Source organism: Myotis brandtii, unplaced genomic scaffold (genome assembly GCF_000412655.1).
Source record: "Myotis brandtii unplaced genomic scaffold, ASM41265v1 scaffold215, whole genome shotgun sequence".
Lineage (NCBI taxonomy): Eukaryota > Metazoa > Chordata > Mammalia > Chiroptera > Vespertilionidae > Myotis > Myotis brandtii.
In genome coordinates this window covers 3,888,455-3,913,188 of record NW_005358043.1, presented here as the reverse complement: position 1 = coordinate 3,913,188, position 24,734 = coordinate 3,888,455, and the positions used below count along the sequence as shown (strand labels likewise).

Genomic DNA, 24,734 nt, shown 5'->3' with positions numbered 1-24,734 from the left:
CACACACACCAATCGGGGGTGGGGCTGCCAGCCAATCGCCCGCAGCCGCTCCCCCCAGCCTGTCCGGCCCTGATAAGGCCCCAATTGGGGCCAGCTGGCCGGTCAGCCTCCCGCCATCTCCTCCTCCCAATAGGCCTGGCCCTGATCCACCCCCCATAGGCTGGCCAGACCCCACCTATGCACCAATTCGTGCACTGGGCCTCTAGTTTATAATAGCAATAAAGAGACAGACATTTTAAAAAGGAACCAAAGGGAAATTCTGGCTTGAAAAATACAATAATTGAGATAAAGAATTTTCTATAGAAGGCTCAAAAAAAGATTTAAGCAGGCAGAAGAAAGAATCTATAAAATTTTAGATAGATATATTGAGATTAACCAATATGAGGAGCAGGGAAAAGAATAAAAATAAATGAAAAGAGCCTTGGTAAGCTACCACCAAGAGTACCAACATAAGGAGTGTCCAAGAGGGAGAAGAGAGTTGAGGACAGAAAAAAAATTTTGAATAAAAAATGGTTAAAAACTTCCAAACTTCGATGAAAGACACGAATATACACATCCAGGGTCTCAATAAATCCTAAGTAAAATAAACTCAAAGAGATCCACACCTAGGAATATTATAACTAAATTGTTGAAAGATAAAGACAGAGAAAATCCTGAAAGCTGCAAGAGAAGCAACTCAATGTACAAGGGATTCTCTATAATATTAACAGCTAGTTTCACATTAGAAACCATGGAAACTGGAAGGTACCAGAATGGCATATATAAGGTGCTAAAAATATGTATCAAACAAGAATTCTATATACAACAAATCTATACCTCAAAAATGAAAGAGATATCTCAATTAAACAAAAGTTGAGAGTTCACAGCTTGTAGACTTGCTCTACAAGAAATGCTCTAGGAAGTCCTTCAGGCTGAAAGGAAAAACTACTAGAAAGTAACTAAAATCCATATGAAAAAATAAAGGACACTGGTAAAAATAACTATATAGATAAATATAAAAGTTAATATTCAAGTACTTTTGTTTAGTAACTCCATTTTTATTCTATACAATTTAAAAGACAGTAACTATTAAAACGGTAATTATAAATCCATGTCCTAAGTAAAATAACAATATAAGTCTATGTATAAAGATGTAATAATGTGTGACATAAATTATAGAAGGAAGGGGGACAGGGCTATATAGAATATGAAATTTTTATGATGAAACTAAATTGGTATCAATTCAAATTAGATTGCTGTAAATTAAGATGTTAATCACAATCCCCATGGCAAGGACAAAAAAAAAAAAAAGAAAAGAAAAGAAAGTCTATAGTAAAAGAAACAAAAGGTGAATCAAATGATACACTAGGAAATAAGATCTGAAACAAAAGAAAGCAGTAAAGAAGGAATTGAGAAACAAAGAAGATATAAAACATAGAAAACAGAGTAAAGTGGCAAAAGTAAATATATATTATTAGTGATTACTTAAATGTAAATGGATTAAACTCTGCAATTAAAAGGCAGAGATTACCAGAATGGATTATAAACAAAGATGATTCAACAACATGGTGTCTACAAGAAACAAATTTTAGAACCGAACAGATAGAAAATGAATGGATGGAAAAAATATTAAATGCAAACAGTAGCCAAAAGAGTGGGATGTCTATATTAACATAATATAAAGGCATAATATACTTTAAAACAATTGTTAAGAGACAAAGACATTATAGAATGACAACAAGGTCAATCCATCTAGAAGATATAATAGCCCAGCCGGTGTGGCTCAATGGTTGAGCATTGACCTGTGAACCAAGGGGTCATGGTTCCATTCCCAGTCAGGGCACATGCCTTGGTTGTGGGCTCAATCCCCAGTAGGGGGCATGCAGAATGCAGCTGATCAATGATTCTCTCTCATCACTGATGTTTCTATCTCACTCTCCCTTCCTCTCTGAAATAAATTTAAAAAGATATTTTTTAAAAAGCAGTGCTCAAAAGGAATTTTACAACTATAAATGATGACATACACACAAAAATCTCAACCTAATCTTTTCTGCCTTAGTGGACTAGAAACACAATAGCAAACTAAACACACAGCTTGAAGGAGAAAGGAAATAAAAAAGATTGGAGCAGAGATATATTAAATAGAGAACAGAAAAACAACAGAGAAACCACACAGCTAAAAATTGGTTCTCTGAAAATGTCAACAAAATTGACAATACTATATTACAGTGAGAGAAAGGAGTCAAATTAATAAACTCAGGAGTGAGAGTGGGGACATTATTAACACTCTTACAGAAATAAAAACAATTAACGGTATGCCAAACAATTAGAAAACCCAGATAAAATAGACAAATTCCTGGAAACACAAAAACTGACTCATGAAGAAATAGAAAAACTGAATAGAACTATAACAAGTGAAGTGACTGATCAATTAAAGCCCAACCATTAAAACTGGATGATTTCCTAGTGAATTCCATGAAACATTTAAAGAAATCACAGTCCTGTTCAAAATCTTCCAAAAACTACAGGAGGAAGAAATGCTTTCTAACTTATTCTATGGGACTTTGATATCAAAGACAGACAAACACCACAAAAAAAGAAAACAAAAGACAAATATCTCTTATGAATATAGATGCAAAATTCCTCAACAAACTTCTAGTAAACCAAATACAGCAGCATAAAAAAAGGATTATATACCATGATCCAGTGAAGTAGATTTATCCCATGAATACAAGGGAGTTACAGTGTATGAAAATCAATGAAAATAATAATACACCATATTGATAAAATGAAGATACATACAACCATCTCAATGCAGGAAAAAATGATAAAATCCAACATTGTTTGATAACAAAACACTAAACAAACTAAGACTAGAAGGGAACTTTCTCAAGTTGATAAAGGATATCTATGAAATGCCCATAGCTAACCTCATATGGTAAAAGTCTAAAAGCTTTCCCTTAAGCTAATAAGGAGAATATCTGCTTATGACACCTTTGTACTGGAAATTCTAATCTAAGCAATTAGTCAAGAAAAAGTAATAAAAGGAACCCAAATTGGAACGGAAGAATTAGTATTAATTATATTCACAGATGACATGATCCTATACCAGTGATGGTGAACCTTTTGAGCTCAGCGTGTCAGCATTTTGAAAAACCCTAACTTAACTCTGGTGCCGTGTCACATATAGAAATTTTTTGATATTTGCAACCACAGTAAAACAAAGACTTATATTTTTGATATTTATTTTATATATTTAAATGCCATTTAACAAAGAAAAATCAACCAAAAAAATGAGTTCGTGTGTCACCTCTGACACGTGTGTCATAGGTTCGCCATCACTGTCTACATAGAAAATTAAAAAGCACCACAGAACAAGTATTAGATATTAGAGTTAATACAATCATATGCCACTTAACAACAGGAATTCATTCTGAGAACTTTGTTGTCAGGCAATTTTGTTGTGCAAACATCACAGGATGTACTTACAGAAACCTAGATGATATAGCCTACTACAAACCCAGGCTATAAGTTATAACCTATTGCTGCTCCTAGGTTATCAGCCTGTACAGCATGTTACTGTACAAAACAACATGATATTAAATCAAGCACAAGAGCAAATAATACAACTGAGATGAGATTGTTATGCTGACATAACATGATACACTGTTTTACAGCAAACTTTTTTTAATTAAGTAGAAACATTACACTCTAAAATAACAACAAAAAGTATAGTAAATATATAAACCTGTAACATAGTTGTTTATAATCATTATCAAGTATAATGTACTGCATATAATTGTATGTGCTATGCTTTCATACAACTGGCAGCCCAATAGGTTTATATCAACCTCACCACAAACATATGAGTAATGAATTGCACTATGACATTATGATGGTTATGTCATCCCTAGGTGAAAGGAATTTTTCAGCTCCATTATACCTTACTAGAGGCCCAATGCACAAAATTCGTGCAAGTGCCTTGGCCCTGCCCACCACCACCGCTGCAGCTTTGTCCGGAAGGAAGGACATCCTGAAGAACGTCTGGTCTGATTAGCATATTATGCTTTTATTATTATAGACTAGGGGCCCAATGCACGAATTTGTGCACCTTGAAAGGAACTGTGGACCGCAAAGCTGAGGTGGGCACAGGGATAGGTCTCGGCCCATCCTTTGCGCCCCTGCCCAGCCCCTCCTGCTGTAGCCCCCGGTCCCCTGTCTGCCAACAGCCCCGCTCCACTGCTGCTCCCACACGCTGATGGCGTGGAGTGATTGGGGCCGGCACCAGCAGCAGGTGCGAGTGGTGGCTGCTGCCCTGATCGCCCCTCAGGAGCAGGAAGAGGTGGAGAAGCCCTCTGGGGCGATCGGGGCTGGCTGCCACGGTTTGCACCCACTGATGGCGCCAAGTGATCGGGACCGGCGCCAGGCGCCAGCAGTGGGTGCGGGCAGCGGCTCCAGCGTCAGCAGCAGGTGTGAGCACCAGGTGGGATCACAGCATGCGGGAGCCAAGAATTTTCAGTAACCACCAGAGGCTCACCCCGATGACAGCGACCAGTGCCCTGCCTTGGTCTGGCACCCCTGCTCACCTGCTCCACCATCCTGCTGCGGCTGATGCCTGTCATGTTCCGCACATGCCCCCTGGTGGTTAGCACACGTCATTGCAACCAGTTGTTCAGTTGTTCCACCGTTCGGTCTATTTGCATATTAGGGTTTTATATATATAGATGGAACCACTCTTGTATATGTGGTCACACAACAACTTTACCTTCTTCTGCCTCTGCCTACTGCATTGTTCAATAGCAGAGCCAAATGATCTCATCTGAAAGCTGAGCCCAGAAAGGTTTTATATATGACACAGGAAACATTTAAAATCAGTCATTCACCTACAGTAAATCCTCAGTTTTGCAGACCTCGATTTAATGGACTTAGGATTTAACAGACAAAATTTCCAGATTAAATGTCATATGTGAAAATCAACACCCTGTTAATTTTAAAATGCTTTTAACTAAGATTTGTTTATAATTAAATTAACAGGTTTTGTTATTAATTCATTGCTATTTTTAACAAATTTTAGTGAATAGGACATATGTTGGGAAAAAAACTGTAGTAATTTCTCCAACATAAATAAATATTACATAGCTACAACTCTAGTGTACATATTTAAACCCCAGAGTCACCACTTGTAAATAATGTTTGGCGAATGATTAGCATGTGATCACACTGCATCACACATGGTAATGGGTCTGTTGTCCAGTGGCCTGACTTCCTGCAACTGTTTTAACTCCAGCTGGCCCAAGGTTCTGACACATATGCTAAGCCACGCACCAGCTGTGTGTATTTGTTTACTCCTAGTGACGGGTGAATGCACACATTTACTAAACCTATTCAGTATAAATTTAAAATTACTGAAATACATGTAGAAAACCTTCCTGTGAAACTAAACTTCATACATATTTAATTGTAATTACAAAAATGTGTCTATATGAGTAAAAACAGGTAAACGAACTAAACTGTCAATTTTTTAACATACGCATCCAGAAAACCTACTTTATTATACAATGTCCATTTTGGCTTTAACGGACACCCCTTTCCCTGAATTAGCCCATTATACTGAGATTTTACTGTAATGCAATTCTGCATTTATTGCCTTTTATAGACATACCAGAGGCCCGGTGCATGAAATTCGTACACATTAAAAGGGAATTAGAAGAAATATTTTAATATTGCTATTTGACCTTTCTCTATAATAAAAGTGTCAGAGATGAAAGAAAATTAGTAAAATGTATATGAAAATCTCCCTCTTGTCAGAGTCCGGGGTGCGCCATGGGACCCAGAGTCAAGTCCCCACCCACCTGCACACACTTCGAAATCGTAGGAGACCCAGACCCAACCAGCCCCACCCTCTTCAAGCCCTGCTGGGTGGGGGGCTCGGCCTGAGGTCCCCCGCCCCAGCCAGGCGCCATGCAGCCTCAGGTCCCTGCTGATTGGTTGTTACGTGTCATGGCATGACCGCCATTTGCATATTAGCCTTTTATTATTATGATTGGTCCTGAATCTCAGAGCTAGTTCCCCTTACAGGGTTTTTTCTACTGTTGTTCCTGCCTTGTCCATGGCAGTTTTATAAAGACAGAAACGCTTCCCTTGAATGTCAGCTCAGAGGATAGTCCCAAAGGCCCACAGCTCTACCTCTTTGATGACAGTTTACTGTTATTGCTAAATGGCTCATTCCAATTGCCCACTGGTATGTTTCTACCCTGCATAGTAAGGAACGTGTGAAAAGTGGCTACAATCAATGAAAGTGCTGGCTTCAAATACATGCCACACTCACAAAAAACAAAAAATGGATAGGGCGCCCGGCCAGTGTGGTTCAGTGGTTGAGCATCGACCCATGAACCAGGAAGTCACGGTTCAATTCCTGGTCAGGGCATATGTCCAGGTTGCAGTCTCAATCCCCAGTAGTGGGCATGCAGGCAGCAGTGGATCAATGACTCTCTCTCATCACTGATGTTTCTACCTCTCTCTCCTTATCCCTTCCTCTCCCTGAATTCAATTGAAAAAATACCAAAGAAGATGCCTGGGTTAATGAACAAATAAATGAATGATTTAAAAAATTATTTTAAATCTCACATTGAGACAGACACAATGTCTTTGAGCTATTCTGAATTAATTGTGTAATTGTGTTTTAGTAACATCGCTTTCCTAAAAACTCTCCAATGGGGAGGGAGTGGAGATTAAAGCTGAGATAAGTGGCAAGTATTTTAAAGAAGAGGTGTTCTTAACTTGTCCTAAGCTTCTTTTTTTTTTTTTTAATAATTTTTATTTCTTAAAGTATTAAAAAGAGTATTACATATGTCTGCTACTATAGAGTTTTATACAGAGCTTTATACCTATAGTTTGATTGTACAGGGAAAAAAATTTCACAATGCACATATCAACATATTATTATGTGCTGCAGTAAGTAAAAACATTAACTCCCAGGCTTCCCACTGTAGTTTGACAGTCTGTTCAATGTTGCTCTGCCTCTGCATCTACCCCTGTTCATCAGTCTATACTGGTCCCCATTATCTGTCCCAACCTCACTGGAGCAGTCCCAACCTCGCCGGGGCCATCTCAGCCTCACCGGGGTCGTTTCAACCTCACTGGGGCCGTCCCTACCTCACCAGGGCCGTTTCAGCCTCACTGGGGCCGTCCCGACCTCACCGGGGCCGTCCCGACCTCACCGGGGCAGTTTCAACCTCACCGGGGCCGTCCCCTAAGCTTCTTTTGAACTTTTATTCCTAATGTACACTATAGATCACCAAATACAATTGCCTGGAATTAGAATTTTCCACATTAATTCCATCAATACAGATTTAAAGATCATTGTGATATTACATCTAAGTGCTTCTTATATTCAATATTTTGCTATTTACTTTGTTCCTAAAATTATTTTGTGCAATGGTTTCTGACATTTTTGAAAAGTAAATATGCAGAACTTCAAGTGTTCATAGTTACAGACTTGAACATTAGACTATAAGTTAGTTGGTAAGAAAATAAGGACTAGTTAGTACTACTATTTTTTTATTATATCCCATTTCTTTGAATCATTACATTAGAGATATCTGAGAAATCAAACTAGTCTTCAAAAGTTAAACACACTTCCACCCAACACAGATCTATTTTTAAATTCATACTTAAAATTAAAACAACAAAACAAACCTGTGGATATTATCATTGATTAAAATCACAATTAGATGAGTAGAAAAAACTTAATTGATAAGCTAACAAAATTATGAATGGTCATAATTAGTTACATTTACAGTTCCTTATCTGAATAATTTAGGATCATTTTGCTAACTGTAACATATACAGTTCTGTGAGGCTACATCATTTTGTAGAAAACCCTACTAAGACAATTTGATAAAAATTTTTTTAATTCAAATCAAATTAATTTTTAAAAGATACATGAGAAGTTACATATTGTTATGAAGTATTCAAATACTTGTAACTGATTACTTGAGTGTACTTTTAATTTATAGATAAACCCTGACACACTAAGATTTTTTGTTAAAAAAAGGGTTGTTATGGCTTTTCATATCAAAACATCATACCCATTAGGATAAAGCATATTTATTTTTAAATGCAGTGTTTATGGTAATCTATAAGAAAATAAACTTTATGAAATAACCCTAAAAGTTACTTCATTGGATGTTTTAAATATACATAATACATGTCCATTCTACGTACCTAACAAAATCTAAGATAAATAATTAAATACTTAAATTAAATATTTCAACTTCAATATTTTACTAAACCAACTTATGTATCAGGTCTGGGATGAAAATTTAAATAATAAAATATAGGTTAAAACCTGAAATCATGGATTTAATTCATATACATGTATTTTCATAATATATACATATTATATAAATATATGTCATTGTGTCTATTAAAGTTTTCTATTCACAGGTCATCCTCAGCTACATGAATTTACTAGTCCTTAACTATTAATTATACTTTTATGCTACATTTAATAATGTGTTAGCAATAAGACTAAGTCAACAGTTTTCTTTAAAATATGAAAATCTTAAAAAAAATAAAATATCTAACTGATATTTATAGCATAGATGAATAGAAATGTTGAAAATTTTCTATATATTTCCTAATGTTTACAATGCCATTTTTTCTTACTAATAACTCAATAATTATTTCTTCCTCAGTGTGTCATAAAATATATATTACAGACATCCTATATAATAAAAGGGTAATATGCAAATTAACCCTAATGGCAGAACAACTGGGAACGACCAGTCACTATGACGCACACTGACCACCAGGGGGCAGATGCTCAACGCAGGAGCTGCCCCCTGGTGGTCAGTGCGCTCCCAAAGGGGGAGCTCCGCTCAGCCACAAGCCGGGTTGATGGCTGTGAGCACAGCGGTGGTGGCGGGAGTCTCTCCCGCCTCCTCAGCAACGCTAAGGATGTCTGACTGATGGCTTAGGCCCACTCCAAGCCATCAGTCAGACATCCCCCAAGGGTTCCCAGGCTGCCAGAGGGATGTCTGCCAGCTTAGGCCCGATCCCCTGGGAAGTGGGCCTAAGCTGGCAGGTGGACATCCCCGAGGGGTCCTGGACTGCGAGAGGGCACAGGCTGGGCTGAGGGACCCCGCCAAGTGCACAAATTTCCATGCACCGGGCCTCTAGTATATTATAATGATATCCACATAATATACTATAATTCACTCTACAGACTTTATATACACTTTGCCTTACTACGTGACTTTATTATTTAGTTAACCTTGATTAATAAGCTACTAATTCATATAGATGTTTCTTTTTTAGGTATCAGCTAATTTTTAAGTATATATGTATTTTCAATCAACGATAATTTTTGTAGACCATCACACTTATATTTGAATGCAAATAAATTTGCTTCATAAATCAGAGCTATGTCACTTAAAAGTCTTAACAAATTTTATATTTAAAATTAAAATAATACCTTTACCATAAAAATTACATCTATATTAATTACACTAATATGGCCTTTCACTTAGTGTGATTTACCTTCATAAAAATTTAAAGGATACAGGAGACTATTTCAGAGGGTTTGTTCATTGATATTTTTTGTCTTTTAGCTTAAAAAGTCATGGAGTTATCAAAGTAGTAATAATATTTTTTTCTTGCTTAATAATGAAACTTTTAGGGAAAGGGGATGGATCCAGGATCGGGAACAACACCAAGAAATCAACTGTGTAGTACAACTTCATTAAAAGACTTTTTTCAAAAAATTGTGTATCTTGGGAAAATATTTCAATAGCTTAGGTAGCCCGATGATATAATATAAAATGAAACACAAATTATTTTACTATAATAATTTTTTTTTAAAGTAAAATAAAATATGAATTCCTTAATGCTATAACAAATGAAAGGTTTAAGTAACTAGAGAACCAATTCATTTTTCTAGCTACTATATAATTATATTTTAGATAGTAATGAAAGCTATCCAATATTAATATAAAATCAAAACTTGAACGCAAGCCTGGCCAGCGTGGCTCAGTGATTGAGTGTCAACCTATGAACCAGGAGGTCATAGTCCGATTCCCAGTCAGGGCGCATGCCCAGGTTGCGGACTCGATCCCCAGTGTGGGGCGTGCAGCGATCAATGATTCTCTCTCAACATTGATGTTTCTGTCTCTCTCTCCCTCTTCTTTCCTCTCTGAAGTCAGTAAAAATATATTAAAAAACAAACAAAAAAACTTGAACACAAGTGGAAATACAACATTCAAACACATATAATGGGATTGACAGACATAATTGACAGATGTAATCTGTATTGTTCAGAGTCTGTGTTAATAGGAGCAGTGCCAGTGCTTTTTCTTGTATATTCATAAAATATTTTGACAAATTAAAAGATTTTTATTAAGCACTATAATACATGCTACAGATTTCCTTGTGCTTATTTTATTTTCAACATATGGTTTAATAAAAACCTGGTAAGTAGACTATGTACATTTCAGGAAAATTTATTTTTAAAAACTAGCTTCCAAAAAGAAAGAATTTTATTGTCCTTTTTTACTTGGTTAAATTATTTTTATCTTATTGATAATGACTTTTACTGTTAATGAAGTTTATAGTACTAATGCTGCAAGTGAACATAATATTCTAAATAAAACTGTAAGTGTTAAGTCAATAGAAACGCTTTATTGCAGATTTTGGTGCTAATACCTGCAAAAGCAATCTAAATGCATTTTAAATACTCAAGATGATACTACCTAACACCAGCTGAATAAAAAACAGAAAATGCAACTCAGCAACCTCAAGGTAATTTTCCTCCACCAAATTTATGCCAGTTTTAGATTTGTTTGTATGTAGTTAATAATAAGTGCATGCTTTATTCTTTTTCCCTAAAAAAAAAGTTTTAACATGTAAAATTAACTTGATATATAACCTATTTCTTCACAGGGCAAATGCTTCCGAGAAATGGAGAACGGTTCAGTTTTCCTTTGTCAAGAGAGTTTCCTTAAGTTACAATTGAAGCTGAAACTTAACCATAATTATTTTAAAGGAATTTATTTAAATAGTAACTACTATTACAAGGTTATCATTTACAGACATTCGTAAAAGCATAAATTTTTGATTTGCAAATTGCTTATCCGAGAAACAGACCATATCTTTTCAAATCCATTTCTTTACGAAGTTGAAAGCGAAGATAATGCAAGTATTTGGTTTAGGTTTTAGTAATAAAAGGAGACACTTGAAAAATTATGAAATGTTGCTGAAATGTGTTCCCTTTAAACCAGAGTCCCAAAATTTAGTAAGGTAAAAAACAAACAAAGCAACACATTGCTTTCGGGGAGATTGTTACTACTGAGGTTATTAACAATCAAATTATGTTGCAGAGAGACCAAGATGGCGGCATAGGTAAAAATGAATTTGTGCTGCCGCAAACAACCAAAAGGAGACACTTGAAAAATTATGAAATGTTGCTGAAATGTGTTCCCTTTAAACCAGAGTCCCAAAATTTAGTAAGGTAAAAAACAAACAAAGCAACACATTGCTTTCGGGGAGATTGTTACTACTGAGGTTATTAACAATCAAATTATGTTGCAAATTTAGCTCATTTCTTATACAACCTGAAATGAATTTGCTTAGCCAAAACTAAACTGTTAACTAACACTATAATTAAATGTAATTATAAAAAGTTACTGGCAACTACTCTGTTTCAGGAAGCTTTATGTCTCAATAGAGAATAAGAATTTTATTCAATAAACTAAAAAAAAGTAAAACCACCGCAAACCATTTTCATGCTTCTTATATGATTCTCCAGTTAGACATTCTCTTTCAACATAAAACATTTATGTCAATATCAAACCAAATACTACTGATGGTTTCCCTCTAACATTTTCAGTGCCAAAAATATCAATTATAAACCAACAGCACATACTTACTGAAATAATTTTAAGACATCACAGTTCAGGTAATGGGATACTAGTAGGAAGGTAAGAAAACTTCTTGTTTTGAGTTTTCTTGTTATTCTAAAAGAAGTAGAACTTAAGATCAACTGTATATTGAAAACATTAACATCCATTTTTTTTTCTAATGAAAATAACAACCTCACTTTGATACAGAGTAATAATAGACTCTATTTGACTATAAAAGGAAAACATTTCTGATGAGAGTAAGAATATTTACTAAAGAACATGTTTGTTCTTTAAAAGAATATTTGGCATGAAATTTCATAAATGTTGATTAATTTAAATTTTAATTTTTTTAAAATTGGGGAATTAGAAAAGTATGTTCCCTTAAGAACATAAATATTAAATGATAATAGGCATAACAATTAACAAGATAGATGGGTACAATATTGATTTTTAAGCACCTGATTTCCTATTAATAAAATGTTTTCTACTAACCTGTTAGATATGCAAGCTCATTCTAATTGTAGTTAGGATCATTTGGCTAACACTTTTAACATACTTTCAATAAATGTTGACAATGAAATAGAAATTTAAGATACTAAATAACCATTTCTCAAATTACTGATGGGCTTGGTGAATTCATCTCCCTAATTACAACTGACATAAATTCATCCTTAAATATTATTTTTTAAAAATCAATATATTATGTAAAACAATATACAGCACGTATTTAGAAAGACATAGCAAATATTCTCCCTTAGAAAGTACTGAAGCTCCATCTAGAGGCTTTCTCCCTATTACTGTCACTTGCAATATAAGTAATAGCACCTAGAAATGTGAATAATATTAAAATGTCAGAGATTTCTATTGTATCTACCCTTTTGTTATTCATAATGAGGCCTTTCCCTAACCTTCTTGGATAGCTCCAGCTCCATCACTGCCATCAAGTGGTAAAAAACTAAAACTGAACTTAAAAAAAAAAAGGAAGAAAGCAATGAAAGACAGAAAAAGAAATTGATGTACTCTATACCACTCACACACAGTCTTTTTTAGTACAAGAATGTTTTTTTTTCTGTGCCATTTATTATGTTACTAAAATTATAAAGAAAATAAATTTTCCAACAGTTCCTAAAAAACAGCAGCACTATCCATTGTAAATCTGTTTGTTTTTTTTCTGGATATTTTTATATTTGTAAGGTATATAAAAATATTTTGAATTAAGTTTTTATTTAGTTTAATGATACATTTAATATAACGACAGTTTATTAATTACTTCACTAACAGGGAGAGCAGAGAGAAACAAAATATTACTTAAGGTTAATGAATTTTGTAGGACATTGCAACAGTTATTAAAAGAAGAAACAAAACCAAGATGTGACTAAAGTATTTTCTATTACCTCTAAAAATAACCTCAGTTTTAATACACTGAACACATTGCAATGCCTCCCCAAAATGTCTTCATCAGCCTATGAATGGAGAAGGATCAGAAACGGATTTTTAATGTTGAGGAAAGCAAAAGAAAAAGGTTTAACCATGAAGAAACAAGTCTGGAATTCAATTCAAATAAAAATTATTTAATATCTTTTCTTTTTGTTATGAACACATACTTCCTGAATTATGCTATAAGAGTTAGGACTTTCAAGAGAACAAAAACTGCAACTACAGAACCTAGGGCAGTGGTCGGCAAACCACGGCTCGGGAGCCACATGCGGCTCTTTGGACCCTTGAGCGTGGCTCTTCCACAAAATACCACGTGCGGGCGCGCACGGACAGTGCGAAGTGGACTTAAAACTTTAAGTAAAGTTTATTAAGTTAATTTTAGGGAACGTTGTGGAGTGAAAGAAGATGTAGTGTCGAGGATTGAGAAAGATATGTTGAGATGGTTTGGACATATAGAGAGGATGAACGAAAGGAGATAGACGAAACAAGTATACAAGACGAGTGTGGATGGGAGAGTTGGAAGGGGTCGACCTCAGTGAACGTACCTCAATCAGATTGAGGACGTTTTTAGCAAAGGCTAGCTTATGAGTACCCTAATTAAGTTAATAACAATGTACCTACCTATATAGTTTAAGTTTAAAAAATTTGGCTCTCAAAAGAAATTTCAGTCGTTGTACTGTTGATATTTGGCTCTGTTGGCTAATGAGTTTGCCGACCACTGCCCTAGGGGAAAGGACCAATGAAATAATGTCTCAGGTTTAAGGGATGCTGCTCTGTGAGATGCATCATCACTCACAACGTAATATTTTAAATAAGTAATATATGTATAAAATAGTATACAGTAGGTCCTTGAGTTACCTTGGAGATCTGTTCCTATGGCACGACATAATGCGATTTTCGCCGTAAGTTGGAACCCACCTACATAAGCACCTATGTCTCTCCCATGGAGCACATACACAGCAGTAATGAAGTGAAACAGTAAAAAAAAATTAAAAGAAAGATAACAATTCCCGACCTTTACTTGTGGTAAATAAATAATAAAAAACATAAAGCACATATGTACATACATCGAAATAATGGAACTTTTTTTTTTTAATAAATAAATGGGAGATGGCGACATAACCACGAAACGACGTACTACGAGTCCGACTAACGCAAGGACGGCCTGTATAGGAGTGTAGTTAACATAATAAGTCTCATAATCTTGCTAACTTAGTAAATCACATAATGTGGGGGAAACTCAAATTATGGGACTAATAAGAATTTTAGAATGCTCTGATTTTATTCTTTTGGTTAGTTTTTAATTTTTACTGACATACTTGTTTACAAATCAGAGAAATTGAAAAATCTGTAACTTTAATTGTAGGTATGAATTCCATGTTAAATTAACAACAAGTGCCCTCGGCGGTCCCAGATCTGTCTCTTGCTTCAACAGTGTTTGGACGCAACAGACCCAGGGACGCCCCTTCTTCCAGCCTCCGACCACTCTCCTGAGTCTCATCCAGTCACCACCTTCAGAACCACCTCCGGAGCAGCCAACACACGGGTTTTTTTTCTACCTTAACTCTTTATTGCTGAACAACCATGAGCTCCCAAATTCATCAGAATTATTCCACCGAGGTGGAGGCTGTGGTCTATCGCCTGGTCAGCCTGCATCTGCGGGCCTCCTACACCTACCTCTCTCTGGGCTACTATCTTGACCATGAGGATGTGGCTCTTGAGGGTGTGGGCCACTTCTTCCACAAGTTGGCAGAGTAGAAGCGCGAGGGAGCTGAGCATCTCCTAAAGTTGCAAAACAAGTGTGGTGGCTGCATTCTCTTCCAGGACGTGCAGAAACCTTCCCAAGATGATTGGGGCAAAACTCAGGACGCCATGGAAGCCGCCCTGGCCTTGGAGAGGAACCTGAACCAGGCCCTTTGGGAGCTGCAGACCCTGGGTTCTACCCATGCAGGCCCTCATCTCTGCGACTTCCTAGAGAACCACTTCCTAGATGAGGAGGTGAAACTGATCAAGAAGATGGGTGACCACCTGACTAACATCCGCAGGCTGGCTGGCCCCCAGGCTGGGCTGGGCGAGTATCGCTTCGAAAGACTCACCCTCAAGCACGACTAGGAACCTTTGGAGCCCAGAGGCCTTTCAGAGGCCCCTCACATCCCCCTGGTGTCTCTAGCTTTTATCTGAGCCTCTTCCTGAAACGACCAGCCAGTCTTTTAACAACCCTGAAGCCCTCTCCCATGCATTGGACCAAATGAAACAATAAAGCTTTTTGCAGAAAAAAAAAATTAACAACAAAACCATAATTGCCAACACTTATCGAGTTCCTACATAGGTGCCAGGCACTATTTGTTTATAATGTTTACATAGTCTCTCAACAACCCTGTAAGACAGGTACTATTAATATTACTTAGATAAGGAACCTGCGGCACAGACAGAGAGGTTAAATAACCACCCACAGTCACACATTAGGTGGTAGGACTGAGATATGAACCTAAGCAGTTGCCTGGGTACTCCTCCCCCTTAACTACTCTCAAATAAGAAAGGCTTTCTCAACATTGGCACTAATGACATTTTGGACCTGATAATTCTTTATTGGAGATGGGGTGGGGGCTGTTTTGTGCATTATATAGGACTAGAGGCCCGCTGCATGAAGAGATTCGTGCAATAGGCCTTCCCTTCCCCTGGCTGCCAGCACCGGCACCCGGGACCCAGGCCTTCATTCTGGACAGAGCCTTCAGTCTTCGCTCCACTGCTTCGCCCCTATGTATGCAAATTAACCACCATCTTTGTTGGGTTAATTTGCATACTCTCCTGATTGGCTGATGAGCGTAGCGGAGGGATGGTTAATTTACGTTTGTCTATTATTAGGTAAGATGTTTAGCAGCACCCGTGAACTCTTATTACCAGATGCCATTAGCATCATTACATCTACCCCACATTATAACCAAAAATGTTTCCAAACATTGCCAAATTTCTGGGGGAGGTAGAGTGGGGAGACTGCTCCCAGTTGAGAATCACTGATATAAGATAACCATTTTATCTGTTACGACACTGGAGAAACAAATGATGACCAATTTATATGAAACTAGAGGCCCGGTGCACGAAATTTGTGCACTGGGGGGGGGGGCATCCCTCAGCCCAGCCTGCACCCTCTCTGATCTGGAATCCCTCTCACAATCTGGGACTGCTGGCTCCCAACCACTCGCCTGCCTGCCTGATTGTCCCTAACCGCTTCTGCGTGCCAGGCTGATCACCCCCTAACCACTCCCCTGCCAACCTGATCGACACCTAACTGCTCCCCTGCTGGCCCGACTGCCCCCAACTGCCCTCCTCTGCCACCCTGGTTGCCCCTAACTGCCCTCCCCTGCAGGCCTGGTCCCTCCTAACTGCCCTCCCCTGTTGGCCTGATTGCCCCTAACTGCTCTCACCTGCTGGCCTGATTGCCCACAACTGCCCACACTGCCGGCCATCTTGTGACTGTGGGCGCCACCATCTTAGAGGGCGTGGCAGTCAATTAGCATATTTCCTCCTTATTGGCTGTGGGCGCTGCCTTCTTGAGGGTGTGGCAGTCAATTAGCATATTCCCTCCTTATTGGCTGTGAGTGCTGCCATATTTGAGGGCGGGGAGGTCAATTAGCATATTCTCTCTTTATTAGCTGTGGGTGCCGCCATCTTTGAGGGCGGGGTAGTCAATTAGCATATCCCCCCCTTATTGGCTGTGGGCGCTGCCATCTTTGCGATGGCGTGAGGGTCAATTAGTATATTCCCTCTTAATTAGATAGGATTAGTTTTCCTCAATTTTAAATTATTTACCACAATTCAGAAATTTAAAAATCTACAAATGATTTAGGATAGTAATACACCAAATCTTACTACTTAGGGGGATGACATTCTATATAATAAAAGGGTAATATGCAAATAGACCAAACGGCAGAACTGAACAACCAATCAAAGCATAATATGCTAATGATATGCTAAGGCAGCTCAACCGCTTGCTATGACATGCACTGACCACCAGGGGGCAGACAGTTGATAGTTTGACCAGTCACTATGACGTGCACTGACCACCAGGGGGCAGATGCTCCCACCGATAGGTTAGCTTGCTGCTGATTGGCACTGAGTGAGAAGGGCTGTACACACCCTGGAGCTCTCCTGTGGTCCCTCCCTGGCCCGATCATGCACTGGTGGGGTCCCTCAGCCTGGCTTGCATCCTCTCACAATCTGGGACCCCTTGGGGGATGTCAGAGAGCCAGTTTCAGTCTGGTCCCGCAAGCCACTCCCCTTGGGAGGGTGCCAGATGCAGGGCTCGTGGCTGGCAAGCACTGCTGTGGCAGTGCAAGCCTCTCCCGATCGGGACTGATTGGGCACGAGCCCAAGGCAGGCACAGTGGGGCCGGGATGAGCGGGAGTGGCAGTCCAACTGCAGGTGGCGTTAGACTGCAGGTTTGGGTCCGATCCCTGCAGGCCACCCAGAGGGACCCCACCCGTGCATGAATTCGTGCACTGTGCCTCTAGTGTTATATAATTTAAAACCATGATATGAGGAGCAAACTTCATAATGCAAGATTTGTGTAGGTAAATATGAAAATATAAAGGAGATATGTAAATTTAACCCAAATTTATAAAATGAGTTACCTTTGGCAAATGGGACTAAGAAACAAAGTATGGGAATATCACCTTTTACTTTATGTATTTACTAGAGGCCTGGTGCAGGAAATACATGCATGGGTGCGGTCCCTAGGCCTGGCCGGTGATCGAAGCGCGAGCATCTGGGGTGGACGGGCAGGTCCCAGCTGACCTCTGGGCCCTGGGCAGCACCTGGGCCCCCAGGTCCCCACACAACCCCCTGTGCCTGAGTCACGGCGCCCAAGTCCCCAAGTGGAGATGTGGTGAGTGTGGCTGGACACCACGGGCCAGGGCACAGCGTGGGCTTCTGGGCCACCCAGCAGCGCCGCACGGAAGCTGGTTGGGCAGTGTGCTCTCCTGGCCAGCCTCGCAGACTGGCTCCTGTGCGAACCCATGGGGAGCCCTACTGGCCCCTGCGAGTCCCAGCGGCTGTGGCCTGGCTTACCAGGAAGAGGCCATGTGGGTGCGGGGTGGGCTTCTTGCAGGTGCCTGGCACCTGAGCATGGGGGCTTCCCTGGCATGTGAGCCCTGGCATCCCATGGGAGGGTAGCAGGGGTAGTGAGAGCGAACTTGGTGAATACCCCGCATTCTCACCACACCTCCATCCCTGTCAGCCCTGCCCCCAGGTAGCTGGCGAGAGGTCACAGCATGTCACTGACGCCTGCCATGTTCTGCACTGCCCCCTGGTGGTCAGCACACATCAGAGTGAGCAATTGAACTCCCAGTAGAACAACTGCCTGAGGGGACAATTTACATATTAGGCTTTTATTATATGGGATGTATTGTATTCATTTTTTCAAACAACATATTGGATTTTTAGATTCCAAATTTTAGGGAAAACTTTTTCTTTGTGACATTAGCATTTCAGTTTCACTTATTAAGCAAGCTGTTTTCACTGGTTTTCCCACATTTTCCATAATATATGCTAATGTAGGAAATATACCAAATTCATAATAAAATTCATAAAAGTAATTGTGCCCTAGCCAGTTTGGCTTAATGGATAGAGCGTTGGCCTGCAGACCGAAGGGTCCCAGGTTTGATTCCAGTCAAGGGCACATGCCTGGGTTTGCAGGCTTGGTCCAATGTGCAGGAGGCAGCCAATCAATGATTCCCTCTCATCATTGATGCTTCTATCTCTCTCTTCCTCTACCTTCCTCTCTGAAAAAAAAAAAATTGTGCCCAATCAGTCAAAAATATTATAGTTAACCATGGGTTTGAAAGCTAACAAACTGAATAATAATTAAGCAGACACTAGAGGTATATATGTTTTCAAGAGTGTTGCTTAAAGATGTGTATAAAAGTGGCTATAAATTTTTCCTTTCAAGCAATTCTTACTTATTTTGTGAATTCTTAGCAATAACAACATTTTGCCAATCCCCAATTATAGCAAGGTTTCTTTCCAATTACTTCTGATTATTCAGGAATCCTTTAAAAAAACACAGAGTGATAAGGGCTACTCTATTTACTTAACTTTAAATACTCTCATTGTCATCTTTTCCTCCATCTTCCTACTTGTTTTTACTATTGCAAATTAAATTATACACATTACATTGTATCCTCTTCTTTTAGTCAGTATATGTAACAATTTCCCATTTTGTTTCATAAATTTAATAAAGGAATGTGCACAATATGTATGTTTTATATTTATACTTTCATTTAGTTCATTTAATGTAATCTACTTATTCTCTGTTGATTCTTGCAATGATTTTGTACTGCATCAACTTGGTAATTAAATATATATTTTTTAATTTTTTTAATTGATTTTTAAAGAGAGAGGAAAAAAGAGGGATAGAAACAACGAGAGAGAAACATCCTAGAGAGATAGAAACATCAATGAGAGAGAAACATCATCAATTGGCTGCCTCCTGCACGCCCCCTTCTGGGGATTGAGCCCACAACCTGGGGCATGTGCCCAGACTGGGAATCGAATGAGATTGCCAGGTTCCATGGTCGATGCTCAACCACTGAGCCACACCAGCTGGGCTGGCAATTAAATATTTTTTACATTTTTTACCTTCTCTATCTACACTGCCTTAATTTAAGGTCTGATCTTTATTTTTCTTTTCGATTGTTTAGTCTCTATACTTTTCCTTTCTATGAGCTAAATAAGTAACACATAAACAAAACTTATAAAAAGTTAAATAACACAGGTTAAATAAAACATTCCCCTTAACTACCCTCCCCCACAAGCCCTTTTCCCCCAACAGAAATAAGTATGGTTATTGGTGTGGTGCATATACTTCTAGACCTTTTTTATTTTATTATTATTTTTTAAATGCATTAACATTCATATATGTGTACATATAAGAAGTTCCACTTAGTGTTATAGCATCATTAAGCAAAGCACATCCCTTGAATTAAATAAAGACTTCTGAATTAATGCATGCTTCTGTACATCCACATATTTCTTTGCTGGGCTTTGTTGTAATATTTTCATGCAAGATATGCTAGTTAACACTAATACTACCAAGAATTTGGCTTAGTATGGGAAACACTTAAGTACAAATACCATTTGTAAAACACTATTTTAATGCATAAATGATAAAAAATAGGTACCTGAAACTATAATTGTGTTAAAAAGTATAACCAAAATATTCTCCACATAATATTAAAATATTAATCAGAATGACTTAAAAAAAGAAGGGTTTATTTTATTTTCTCTCTGGTGCACACTTATTTTGTAATAACTTTAATGAAGTATAATTTATAAACTACAAAAGTCACCTGTTTTAAGTGCAAGTGGTTTTTTAGTAAATTTATAGTTGTGCAACATTACATAATTCAATTTAAAAATATTTCCAATACCCCAGAAAAATCTCTCATACCCATCTCTATAGATTTTCCTTTTCTGGACTTTTCATATAAATGGAAAAATACGGTTTTTCTGATAAACTTAAGTGTCAGAATTAGCAGAATGACCGTTTTGCTCAGTGGAGAGAGGGTCGGCCGGTGGACTGAAGGGTCCCAGGTTCGATTCCAGTCAAGAGCATGTACCTTGGTTGCGGGCACATCCCCAGTGGGGGGTGTGCAGGAGGCTGCTGAATTGATGTTTCTCTCTCATCGATGTTTCTAATTCTCTATCCCTCTCCCTTCCTCTCTGTATAAAAATCAATAAAATATATTTAAAAAAAAGAGATTTGGAAACAGCCTATGTGACCATCAGCAGATGAGTGGATTAAAAAACTGTGGTACATCTACACAATGGAATACTATGCTGCTGTAAAAAAGAAGGAATTCTTACCATTTGCAACAGCATGAATGGAACTGGAGAGCATTATGCTAAGTGAAATAAGCCAGTCAGAGAAAGATATATATCACATGATCTCACTCATATGTGGGATATAATGAACAACATAAACTGATGAACAAAAACAGATCCAGAGACAGAGAAGCATCGATCAGACCGTCAAACCTCAGAGCGAAGGTAGGGGAGGGTTGAGATAAGGGGGAAAGATCAACCAAAGGGCTTGTATGCATGCATATTAGCATAAACAATGGACACAGACATTGGGGCGGTGGGGACTGTTAGGACACATATATAATACCTTAATCAATAAAGAAAAAAAAAGACTATTGATCAATTACCAAGACTTGCCACTTCTTAAACCTTCCTCACAATTGAACAGGATTCTATTTTACTCTTAAGTCTATTCCATCCATCTACGGTGCAATTAAAGTCTGTTACTTTATTACTTTGAAAATTCTTTGCTATGTGTAATTTAGCGTTTGTCATAGTATTTTTTTATAGTATCTCTCAGATATTTTAACAGCCTTACTTAAGTATAATTTACATATCATTTATTTTAAATGTAAAATTCAATAACTTTACCCAGTTGTGCAACCAATCATCACCACAATCCAGTTTTAGATTATCACCCAAAAAAGTTCCTTCATTCATTTGCAGTAAATCCCTACTCTGACCCCCAACTCAAGGCAAGCACCAATTTACTTTGTGTCTCTTTAATTTTATCTTTTCTAGAAATTTCATATAAATAGAATCATTCAAAATGTAGTCGTATGTGTCTGCCTTCATTCACTTATTACAGCGGTTCTCAACCTGTGCGTCGCGACCCCTTTGGCGGTCGAACAACCCTTTCACAGGGGTCGCCTAAGACCATCCTGCATATCAGATATTTACATTACGATTCATAACAGTAGCAACATTACTTTATGAAGTAGCAACGAAAATAATTTTATGGTTGGGTCACAACATGAGGAACTGTATTTAAAGGGCCAGAAGGTTGAGAACCACTGACTTAGTACAATATTTTGAGGTTAATCCATGTTGTTCCATGTATCAGTCACTCTTTCGTAAACAAACTGTCTGACCTTATCATATTTTAAGCACTTCATTACTTTCTGGCACCAGTGTCCCCAGCCCTGGAATCAACCATTTCTCCAGGTAACCCTGGTTTTTTAATTTACTCATTTGAGTTTTTATTTCAATTTTCTTTTTCATTTATAGATGTACTATTTGGTCTTTTTTCAAATCTGTCTGGCTATTCTTTAAAGGTTATTAGTTAGGATACAGGCTAAACTCCTGTAACAAAGAGATCCTAAAATACAGTGGCTTAAATAAGACAAGATTGTTTCCTTCTCATGTAATAGTCTAGAATTAAGCAGAGCATAGCTGGAGGGGCAACTCAACATATATTTCAATCTGTGTCTAAATTAGACCTCGTGGAGTTTATTTCATCAACTAACAGTACACAAGAAACAGTCAGGGGGAACTACATAGGCATTCCTTCTTAAGGCAAGCCACAGAAGTGCCACACATGACTTCTCTTAATAATCCATTGCCTGAACATTAGTTCAGGCAACACAAGCTTCAAGGGAAGTTAGTAAACGTAGTCTATGGTTGGCGGCCACACACCTTCTATAACCTAGGACATCTTGGTAGATCATTAGCACCAGAGACTCTTATGCCAATTACAGACAGGTTCAAATTAAATTCCCCACTTGAGGTTTTGTCCTATATGGGTAACATAACTTTCATGAAGATTCACCTATGGTTACAAAATCTCAGGGGAGATGTTTTTGTCTCTATGGAGCACCAGGCTGGAGTGTATTGACACTCTGAGGAATGCTAATTTTTATGGCAGCTAAACCATGCATTTAATTTTTTCTTCATATTTTATTCAGTATTTTAGTGTTTCAATCAAGGGGATTACTCCAGATCATTCTACCACACTATAAACCATATGTACTACACACTCTTTTAAACTGTGTAAGGTGGTGATAACTTATTGAATGATCAAAAATGTTACAAAATACACAAATAGTTTTAAACCATTCTTCTAATGGTTGCAAAATGTATCACTTCAAAATCTACAATTTAAAATCATTAGGTTCTAAACAATTGAAAGGTTAAAAATAACTTAGCCTCAAGTTTCCAAAATGACCCATGACATACAACACCATCCTTTAATGATAAATACATAATATTGGAATAGTTTTATATTGTACCAATAACTAAAGTTCAATTAGAAATTTTTTCCAGAATTTTCACTCAGCCATTTGCTAAATTTATTATTGTCTTTTCCTCTCTACAAGTTACTACTTCTTTCAAAGTAAAGAAATACATAGTAAAAGAATACACCAGGAACTCATTAAAAGTACATTCTTTAAAAATTTTTTTTTATTGATTTCAGAGAAGAAGGGAGAGGGAGAAATAGAAACATTAATGATGAGAGAGAATCATCAATCAGCTGCCTCTTGTACCCACTGTGGACCAAGCCTATAACCTGGGCATGTGCCATGACCGGGAATCAAACCATGACTTTCTGGTTCATAGGTTGATGCTCAACCACTGAGCAAAACCAGCCAGGCAAAAGTACATTCTTATAAAACCTCAGGACCACCTTCCTTATAAGATAAGGGGCTGCTTCTCTCACAGATAAGAAAACTAAGGGTTAGAGAGCTTATGCTACTTACCCAAAATCATACAACTGTGTTTGAGCAACCCAGCTTTGAGCCCTTGGCGACTATGCTATAAAATGAACATCTTCCCCACATTTGAAACTCTTTAAATTCAGGATGCATCCTAAAATTGTTGGTATGTTATTACAATTACAGTTGTAGTAATACTAAGTGACAATAACGAGGCAGCTGTCACTCCCTGTGCAAGCACAAACCAAAGCACCAGCCACCAAAACTTGCAGAATTTGAGTTGGGAGAAAATCTAGGTGATACTGGAGCATTCTTTTAAGTCCTACAAATCAAAATTTGTGAGAGAGATGAGGGTGGGGGAAATCAGACATAGTTAGCAACATATCCAAAGTGGGTATCAAAAATAGGTTAGCACCACATAATTGCAAATTCTTGATTCTTTATAGAAATGCTGCACAGAGAAGAACTCCATGTGGAAAAACTGAACATCATAACTGAGTAAAAAATGATTCAAAAGAGCTGGATTCTGCATGTAAAGAACTTCAGCAATCCCTTAACCAATTTATTTCACGTATATTTTCTTTTTCAGGTATGTGCAAAAGTTATAAATAATAAAACCTATGCCTTATGAATTCTGATAGTTATTTTGATAAATATAAACATTCTAAATAGTAAAAAGCTTTGGCAGTATGTTTTGCTCTTAAGCAGTATATAAAATGGTGCAAAATGCTATGATAGCAAAAATAGTGTTTACTATGTAATTTACTATAGGACACTGTAATATTGAGCTGCAGAGATGACATCAAAGGAATCATACCCCTTCCCTTAACTCCATCTTTGCATTATGTCGGACAAAAATCTCATAATTAACCCCTATCATAGCATTGGCACTTTCCCAATTTTTGCA

The 24,734-nt window shown here is 37.8% G+C and overlaps 1 protein-coding gene and 1 pseudogene across 1 annotated transcript in view; one reads left to right on the top strand and one right to left on the bottom strand.

Annotated features, from left to right (window-relative positions):
- The window catches only part of DNAJC1 (DnaJ (Hsp40) homolog, subfamily C, member 1), a 144,014-nt gene extending 129,811 nt beyond the window's left edge, over window positions 1–14,203 (bottom strand). Inside the window, exon 1 of the mRNA XM_014539384.1 lies at window positions 14,175–14,203. Coding sequence (XP_014394870.1) covers window positions 14,175–14,203 — 29 coding nt within the window. The remainder of the gene's footprint in view (window positions 1–14,174) is intronic.
- A 697-nt stretch (window positions 14,204–14,900) lies between these two features.
- LOC106726029 lies at window positions 14,901–15,460 on the top strand (annotated as a pseudogene).
- Window positions 15,461–24,734: the final 9,274 nt, after the last annotated feature.